The sequence below is a fragment of the Xenia sp. Carnegie-2017 genome, unplaced genomic scaffold, assembly GCF_021976095.1.
Source record: "Xenia sp. Carnegie-2017 unplaced genomic scaffold, XeniaSp_v1 HiC_scaffold_21, whole genome shotgun sequence".
NCBI classification, from domain to species: domain Eukaryota; kingdom Metazoa; phylum Cnidaria; class Anthozoa; order Malacalcyonacea; family Xeniidae; genus Xenia; species Xenia sp. Carnegie-2017.
The window spans coordinates 9122314-9131794 of NW_025813484.1; the positions used below are offsets into that span (position 1 = coordinate 9122314).

Consider the following 9481-nt stretch of genomic DNA (forward strand, 5'->3'; position numbering starts at 1 on the left):
AATGTTTTGCATTTCTCGACAAATACAACGAATAAAACGAGTGTAGAAAGAAAATCCACGAGTTAATCGATAAATAATGAGAATACATGACCTTTGAAGGATGACCAGAGGCAAACTATGGTACACCACCTGATTGCAGGCTGGTACAGGTAAACATCATTTGTTAATCTCGTGGACTCATGGTCAGCATTATCACAACACAAATTCTTGATAGAAAAACTATTTTGTGGTGATTTTGTGTTAAATTTGGAAAATATACCTATGTTAAGTAATGACTTCCATGTGAATTTTCTATTTTTTTGAAAAAAATCTGTGAGAAATGGTGTTTCATTCGTACGAAACCATGCAAGAAGAAGCAGATCTTAAATTGTCCAGATTTTAACCTGTAAATATGGACATTGACCTTGAAAATATAAAAAATATCGAAACATTTCTCTTGGATTCTTTAGATGTAAGTTGCTCATTGTTTTACGACGTTTTTTGTGTTCGACGTTTTAACGAAAAGCAATTTTTTGGTGACTACAATCCATTAAACATGAAATTCAATTTTTTCCAGGCATTATGCCTTGAAAGCAGCTCAAATGTCGACAAAATCAGTCTGCTATCAGCCTTTCAGGAAAAAGTAAGTGTTCAACCAATGATCATTTATTCAAGATGAATTATGAACTTCATTAATACTCTCTAGATTGACTGGAGCTCTCTGGATGTCACAAGGTATTGCAATAAAAAATGAATAAATTTTGAATATCCAACGACAATGACAATGAAATACCAAACTTTAATAATTTGTAGTGCTGAACACGTGATTGGGTCATTGAAGAACATGTATGTTAATCCTGTAAAATATGACAGTGAATTTTATAGATCGCAGGTAAATAATGATGATATTTGTTGATCACATCTTATCTTTATTTTGATCATTAAAAATTTTTAGAAGTTTTTAAAAACATTTTGCTTTCCTAATATAGCTTTTAGTGACAATAACTGTTGTTTTGGTCATCTCATCTTCAAAACTCATGGTAAACGAGCGAATTAACATAGTGGTTGTTTGAATTTCGTATGACAATCATACCATCAATTTTTTCTATTTTCACGTTTAAACGTTTCTTTTTAGAATCAGCACAAACATTGTGAAACCTTACATCATAGCATAGAGTTCTTATCCGATATAATATCAAAGGTAAGGAGATTAGAGATACAGATCTTGTGCTATGAGTGTTATGTTCGAGCTATGGGAAGTGGTATGAATTTCATGTTATTAAAACTAAGTAATTCTTGCATGATCATGACAAATTCTTGCCTAAATTCATGCAAAATCTTGCATGAATCAAATCTTGCACATTTTGTTATTAAAACAAAGTAATTTTGATGGACACTTTAATTCAACTTCTTGTCGTGAAGACTTCTAAGTCTTGCTTTCATCTAGTTGATGTATGCCTCTTTATGACAAAAAAAGCACAAGCATTTCATGTTACAAGCTGTAGTCACTTCATTTTTTTTATTTATATCCAGGTCAATGATGTGCCATCAGTGTTAACAAGAAAGACAGCATGTGAATGTTTGTTGGAAATTGAACAATCCTATCCAGTATGTTGGCAATTGATAATTTTATGAGTTTTGCTAAATCATTTATTCAATGAAACATTTTGTCTTTTTCAGGGTCTTTTGCAAGACAAACTTGGGTGTTTTTTAAAACTTTGTGAAAAAGAAAAAACTGTTCTTTTTCAAAACTACATGGTAGAATTGTCACCCATTTTTCATTGAGTTTCTAGATGTTATCAGTTTGTTGTTTAACACTATCCAGTTTTTATGCCTGTCTGTACTTCTTTAGATATTGTTCGTGACGACTTTGAAGAATGCTTTGTTACATTTATCAGCTTTTCAAAATGTGTATGTACATTAAATATTGCTGAGAGAATACTTTCAAACTCTGTTTAATAGATAAATCTAACATCTTTTTCTTTAGTGATGAAGAAAATATTAATTGTGTTAGCGTGTTACTAAATGACGAAGCTGATGTCAGCTTGAAGGTAAAATTTTTTTTAAATGAGTGGGATTGAATAAAACTACTTCTTGATGTTTAAATGAAGTAAAAACTATTCTATACTATGTCTCCTTCCACAAAAAAATATTGTGGACCTTACTAAGATATATTTCATGGAATTAACTATCATTTATTTGTTACAATAGCTAAGAAACCTAAATAATGTAATTGCAACTCTTACATTAAAACAGATGAACGGCGCGACGGAGATGAGAACTATTGAAGAACAATTTCCTATTACAAGCAATGTAATTGGTGGAGATTGTTGTGACGTAGTGCTGCCGAAGACGGTCAAAAATAAAGAATTAAAGCAAGCTGTTTCATTCATTGCTGAAAATTTTCATCTTCTCACAAACATTCCTCTGTTCCACGTACTTTTTCAGGTAACTGTTTTCTCTGCATAGCGTTGCATTTCTGACGTTTTTTGCTCGCGAAAGTCATTCCTTTCATCTATTTTTGTAGTTGATGCAATGTATAAGATTGGCATCTCTTTCACCAAGTGTAAGTGTTATTCTTCAATGTTTTGATAAAAGTCTTCAACTTGAGAAGTGTCGTATAAGTGTCTTGGATTTTACGAAGATACTTTAATAGTTATTTCTTGTGATAAGTTAGTTTTGTAGAGTTTAACGTATTTTTATCTCAATTATCACACAGGTGTTCAAATGTCAATTCGTGAAGAGCTTATTTCATACAATTGATCTTCCTTTATTCCAAATTATACTGTTGCTACAGGTACACTGTTGTATATCTATAGGAATGATGTAGAATCATTGTAGGACCATTGAAGATTGATCAGTATGGATAACACGGGATATTATTGCCACAGAAATGATTAAACGACTTATATTTGATGATTTCTTATTCCAGTCAACATTTAAAAGCCAGCTTTTTGAAGAGGCTGATGTCGCCTTACTGTTACAGAAGTGGGTTCATTTTCTCTTTCGAATTCAAACTTTGTTTTTTCCATCTTTTTGATTTCCTTTAAGAATATAATTTATTTCTGACGCGATAATATGAGACTTATTTACAAAGCTTGCTTTTAGACTGTGTCAGTTATCCAATCAACCTTCTCTTGGGATCTACAAAAGACTTCTCTGTTTTAATTGGGTGATTCATTTCCCTTACGAGGTGCGTACTAGAGTACGTCTCTGCAGCTACACAAGTTCTTACCGAAATTGCTAAGTCCTGAGCTGTTTTAGGCAAAACCTGATAAAAGTCTCCTCATTTTCTTGTGGATTATTTGGATTTCAAAGAAAAGGCTAAATTTCACCCGACTGTGTTCGAGCCAATTGGTACGTATGTAGATGTTCTTCGACATTTTTGAAATCATGGCGGGATGAGTTTCTGTTTTTTCTGTCGGAGTTAACATCTCACATATGTTTTTGTCTTTATTCAATTCTTTGTAGATGTTATACCTGCAAAGTTAAATGTTTTGTCGTGTTGCTATGCTCCTGGAGATGAACCAGGTGATCATATTTTTATACATTAACCGTTTGCTTGTTTATATTTTACCAGGTTATGTCAATGTGGCTTGTATGAGCTGTTGTAACTTGTCACTGAGATGCGTGTCTTACAGGTTGAAACCAGATGCATTTTTATAAATTTTGTTCATCATTTCATTTAGATATTGCTAGTGCTACGTTGATGAACTGTCTTGTTGTCCTTTATCGACCTTTGCATCGTGGTTTGTTCCGTCCATATGCTACTCTTTTGTGTCAAGTTTTATTTTCCTATTTTACGAGATACAGCAAGTCGTCTGCCTTGGTTGAGGAAATTTACAAGTATTGATGGGTTTCTCGTTATTGTAGTTTTGCAATAGATGTAAAAACGAACAGCAAAGATCTTGATTACCACTATAAATCTAGTTCCTCTTAAAAACTTACAATTCTTTTGATTTATACCTTCTACAATTACAATGTATATTTTCATAAAATGCAAATTGATTATTTTTGATGATTTTTTTCCATAGACTTCAGATGTCGCTGGTATCAAAACAGCCCGATTTAATTCAGTATGTGCTGGACTTTGCAATGTCCACTGCAGCGTACGATCCTGAAAGGTTTGACACACACATCTTCTACTCGCTAAAAATCTCTTGTACACTTAATAATATAACTATCTTTTTAGTGATCTAGCTTCACAAATACTGCGTTCTCTTAACGAGTACATTATATCGTTGCCATTTCCAAAACAAATGAGGAATATTGAAAGTTTTTTGAAGGGGTTCGAGTATTCTATGAGATTCAAAGAAATTTCACCAGAGGTGTGACAGTCAAATTGCAAAACGTTAATATTTAGTCACTTGAAACATAAAAGTTTCCTTTTAGGGGACCATAAAGTACATTAGGGAATTGGCTATCAGTAAAGACATACATAAGTGCCGCCAGACCTGGTCGATTGGGCATGCAATACTTCATGTTTGTAAGAGTATATTACAGTATCACGATACTGCTACAATTATCGCAGGTATTCCGAAAAATTAAGTCATCTCATTTTTTCATGCGACGTTTGAATAATTCTGTGTATTTATTCACACTTTAGAACTTGGGGATTGTCTTCTTACTATATATTTGACAAATCTTGGTGTTGGTATCCTTTCATTTGCATTAGTAAAATCCGTGCAAATCACAACTGCACCCTGTTATCCATTGAGTTTCGAGCTAGTCACGTGATGTGATTCGCCACCGATCCAACTCATTCTCTCCCACGAATCTCGATTCAATTTTTTCTTTCATCGTTTGTCAACATCAGATATCTGTGACAGGGCAATGCTTTATTATACACTTCTGACCACCGTGTCTGCAAAAAAGGTTGTGATATATATCTATAAATATTTGTATTTTTATCATTAAATCCCCTGAAGAATGATAAATCACAAAACAGGCTTCTCGGGATAAAATTGTAGTTTGTGAATTTTTTCCTGCTACCTCTGCATGTGTGTGTGATGTATGTCGCTGTGATTTGTAGTTGGTTTGAAATGTATTTTTCTATATGTTGGTTTGTTTTGATTTAGTGTGCAAAGCTATTAGCCGAATCTTCAAATGTACAACTAGATAAAAGTTTGCTTTCTTCAGAGAGATCTGGTGAGAAAGTATTTTGATAATGTCAATTATACAATAAATATCTTATTCTGACTACCTCTAAGGTTGTCTAAACGTCAGTCAACATCAACAACAACAGTCCTTCTCAGGACTCAACTTACGTGGACGCGCTACATCTACAAACATCTATCTTCTTTTGCTAACTCCTTTTTCCAGACCTCGACAACTCCAGCGCTTCGTTGGGTATACCAATAGCAAGGATAAACGAACCATTTTTAAAGCTCACCAGGTTCAATTTTCTTATGTTGATCTTGACTTTGGGAGAACGTTTCTCATTGATGAACTTGTGTTCTTACAGGGCTGGACCTATACGTTGGTGTGAATGCTCTCCTGAAAATATGGATAACTCAACGGAAAGATTTAAGCACGGATCAAGAGGTTTGTCGCTTTCGTTCGTATTTGACACTGGTGAAAATATTTTATAAAATTGCCAATAATTCATCATCGTACATATATTTTTATGTTTATGATATTCGTTGATTAATTTCTTATTTAAGAATATATGTTGTCGTATTTGAAACGACTGCACACCGAAGCCGAGTACATGTCCATCGTCGTACCTTATTATATTCATTATGTAAGTATTCCTCTGTAATAATGATGAATTATCCTGCTTTATTGTCTGTGTTTATGTTACTTTGTGAGTGTTGTCGTAAAATAACATTTCGTCTTTATATTAGACTAGAGAACCGAACGAAAAAATACCTGAAAATATTTTTGCTGCGGTTGTTCAGATTCATACATCAAGCAAATACAAAAAAATACCAGGTATGTATATATGTAACTACTATATCGTAGATTATTAATGTTCCGTCCTCACTCAAATTATCTGACACGAATCCCAACATTTTTATAAGAACACACTAAGAACACTGGTAGAATACAAGGAACCTATACTGTAAACTAGATAATTCGTATAATGTGTGGCTTGTACGTAACCTTAATAACGATAAATCTCTTAAATAACTGATGGCCACAACAAAAAAACCTAACTTATCATAATGAGTGTTTTTCTTTCTTAGATATTCATGTTCCTTTCTTGTCGTTTAAAAAATCATATGAACCAAAGGAAGGTAGCGTTCTTTGCGTTAAATTAAAAACTGTCCAATGTCTTTTTTTCACTCTTTATACTCATGTTAAAGTGAAAACGAGGTTGATTATTTGCTGATATGTTATTGTTTTTATTTGTGAGGCTGTATCCTCGTCGACATTAAGTTCTATCCAAACGAATCGTTACCGTCTTCATTCGATGTCAGGTATTGTGTTGTTTCTTGTAAATCATGCCTTGTGGTATAGAAAAGCCATTCATATTTAACTTGTCATTTATATCTTACAAATCTCAAAATTATTTTTCTTCTATATTTTCGGTAGAATTATCTTCAACGATGCTGACGGCTGTTCGTACTTGATGGAGTTATCGCCAATTATCCTTGAGTTTCATGACATTTTTGTCCCTTTAAACGTTTCTTTAAAAGTAATTCTCTTGAAACAATTCATGGCAATCCTAGGCTTTTTCTTTCCACGTTAATTTTTTTACTGAAATTGTAGCGTTTTGGTGGTGTCCATTTCATGTCAGAAAGTAAAATATTTAAGACGTTTTGGCGGATTATAGAAGAACAGCAGTACTCAAGAAAATCCCTAGAATGCTCTGGTGCAAATTCAATCGTTCATTTGAACATTGACAAAGAAAAAGTAGACGCCATGTTGGAACGTTTAAAGGATTACACGATCAAGAAAAGTAGTAAGTTTTTTGATTTGTAGTTAGCAGTATAACCATACAGACAACCTCAATGTTAGTTACCAGTACCAACATATAGGTCAACCTCAATGTTAGTTACCAGTACCAACATATAGGTCAACCCCAGTGTTAGGTACCAGTATAACCATACAGACAACCTCAATGTTAGTTACCAGTACCAACATATAGGTCAACCCCAATGTTAGTTACCAGTGCCAACATATAGGTCAACCCCAATGTTAGTTACCAGTATAACCATACAGACAACCTCAATGTTAGTTACCAGTACCAACATATAGGTCAACCCCAATGTTAGTTACCAGTACCAACATATAGGTCAACACCAATGTAAGTTACCAGTACCAACATATAGGTCAACCCCAATGTAAGTTACCAGTACCAACATATAGGTCAACCCCAATGTTAGTTACCAGTACCAACATATAGGTCAACCCCAATGTTAATGACCAAACAATTATCTTCAATGTTTTGTATGTGTGTGTTTATAATTTTCATTAACGTAAGTACCAAACATGCTTTTTCAGTGAGTACACTTAGAGGCGTAACTAGAACGTTAATTGGGGGGTGGGGGGGGGTGGTGCATATTCATATATTCTGTTGTGACCTACTGATTTCTTTTAAAGGTGATTTGAATTTCAATTAACGTTGTAGTTACGTCTCTGAGTACACTATAGAGATAAAATATCCGTCCACATTGACTGCGTGTAACTTTCAAATGTGAGTTGTGTTGTTAATGCAAGTTATCATTGTTCTTTTAGATTCTAAAGCATATGTTGCTGTATTTTTACCTCCACATAATCACTTTCTTTTACGCTTTCAATTGCATCCTTCACATGCAATTGTGCATGTTGCTACGGACAGGTGGCAGGTCTTGGCTTGTCTGTCAAAATATTTGAAATATGGAAGAACTTTACAGTCTTAGGATGGTGCCATTTCTTAGTTTTAAAAGACATCTTCCTCAGGATTATGTTGATGATTTTTATAGTAAATGAGGGTTTGTTTGGGAAGATTAATTACTGGGGTTGAGTCAATAGGATATATTACATGAATTATGGTAGATAATTAAAAAGGATATATGACATTGGTAGATGTTATTGATAGCATTGATGAGCATTATTAATAAGATTGAAAGCACAAATTGTACTGACAACATTAGTAGATATTGTCAATACATTGGTGGGTTCATGAATAATGTTGGTAGATGTTATCAATAACATTGCTGGGTGTCATCAGTACATTGGTGGGTGTTATCAATACATTGGTGGGTGATATTAATATATTGGTGGGTGTTATCAATATATTGGTGGGTGTTATCAATAATGTTGATAATCAATAACATTGGTTGTATAAATTATAGTGGTTTTACAATGATCAATAACATTGATAGATTTTATTTATAACATTGGTTGTATAAATTATATTGGGTTTTATGTTAATTTATTGATGAAGTCTGAACAATGATTTTCAATGAAAAATGAGGACACATTTCACTGAATTCAGCTGGCTGAATAAGTAAAATTTCAATGACACACAGATTATGTAAAGTATTGTAATTTTAGCAGAAATATGTTTAATAAAAGACTGCGGACATTATAAAAGTAATGTTGGAGATGTACAATCTAGTAGAAAATAGTCTTACATTGATAATTATGTATAATTGTCACACTACCATAATCTATGTCATAGCCAAAATACCATTTAACTTTTCATTTAGCAACTTCCTGGTCCTTAAGATATTTTATCCCATTTTGTTAGACAATTGAACAAACTTGTTTAGGAAACAGGACAAATGGGAATATAGAAAATTTACAAACTAAAGGTAATAATGTTTCTTCATATCCTGTCTAATGCCTCCATTATCACAATGCTGTTGCCACGGACAACCTAAGAATGATAAACAATTCTCATTATTTCAAACAATATAACTTAAATTAGCAGACAGGGGGGATTGACCAAAATTATCAAGCAGGGGGGTAATTATATCATATAAACTTACCACCATGCCAATATTATGCTTTTCTGACGTTGATATGTTTTCCACAGTTTCATCAAGCACAATATTCATAAACGGATCAAATCCACGCAAGACACCAATAACATGTCGACCACCATTTAGTTTAACTTGAATCAAAATAAAACAAGACACAATTTAATGTTGTGCTATAGTTATACCTGAAATTAAATAAAGGCATGTCAATAGCACTGTTTTACAACATGGTAATAAATACCTACTTGATAGTCTTTTGTCCATATACCTGTAGAGAAGATAGAATGTAAGAAAAATCGCATGGTGTTGTGAAATTTAATGGATATTCGCAAGGTACACAACAGTAAATGCAAAAGTATTTGTTTATATCAAAATATATATAAATATGGGGAGACTTACTTTTTCAGTTCGGGAGGATGTGCTTTGCTCATGTTAGGAAAAGAAGGATTGAATTCGTAAACTTTGAAGCCACGTCTGGTGTCACTGTTTGTAAATTGGCGAGGACGAAGACATTACTTGAGCCCGTGAAGCGATTTGTATGGTGTACCAGCGGCTTATGTTGTAGGCTACTGTGGTATCATGTAATAAAT

The 9481-nt window shown here is 33.3% G+C and overlaps 2 protein-coding genes across 3 annotated transcripts; one reads left to right on the top strand and one right to left on the bottom strand.

Annotated features, from left to right (window-relative positions):
• The first annotated feature begins 125 nt into the window (after nucleotides 1-125).
• On the top strand, nucleotides 126-8506 carry LOC124444630 (AP-5 complex subunit beta-1-like). Of its 2 annotated transcripts, none has more exons than XM_046995255.1 (19): nucleotides 126-451; nucleotides 557-622; nucleotides 686-714; nucleotides 793-871; nucleotides 969-1019; nucleotides 1115-1180; nucleotides 1513-1587; nucleotides 1660-1737; nucleotides 1832-1890; nucleotides 1967-2030; nucleotides 2236-2427; nucleotides 2507-2545; nucleotides 2699-2776; nucleotides 2912-2967; nucleotides 3088-3172; nucleotides 3244-3336; nucleotides 3451-3510; nucleotides 3669-3825; nucleotides 4014-4097. In XM_046995255.1, the coding sequence occupies exons 1-17, from the start codon at nucleotides 392-394 to the stop codon at nucleotides 3469-3471; spliced, it is 1191 nt and encodes a 396-aa protein (XP_046851211.1). In that variant the 5' UTR covers nucleotides 126-391; the 3' UTR covers nucleotides 3472-3510; nucleotides 3669-3825; nucleotides 4014-4097. The 2 variants fall into 2 exon arrangements, with proteins under 2 accessions (XP_046851211.1, XP_046851210.1); XM_046995254.1 differs by lacking the exons at nucleotides 126-451; nucleotides 557-622; nucleotides 686-714; ... (9 more) ...; nucleotides 2699-2776; nucleotides 2912-2967 and adding exons at nucleotides 4172-4307; nucleotides 4372-4510; nucleotides 4586-4633; ... (9 more) ...; nucleotides 6694-6886; nucleotides 7663-8506 and having other exon boundaries at nucleotides 4014-4103.
• On the bottom strand, nucleotides 8440-9401 carry LOC124444650 (small nuclear ribonucleoprotein G-like). The gene is made up of 4 exons (XM_046995285.1): nucleotides 9291-9401; nucleotides 9137-9159; nucleotides 8901-9025; nucleotides 8440-8788 (listed from the first exon to the last, which is right to left on the bottom strand). The coding sequence occupies exons 1-4, from the start codon at nucleotides 9320-9322 to the stop codon at nucleotides 8738-8740; spliced, it is 231 nt and encodes a 76-aa protein (XP_046851241.1). The 5' UTR covers nucleotides 9323-9401; the 3' UTR covers nucleotides 8440-8737.
• Nucleotides 9402-9481: the final 80 nt, after the last annotated feature.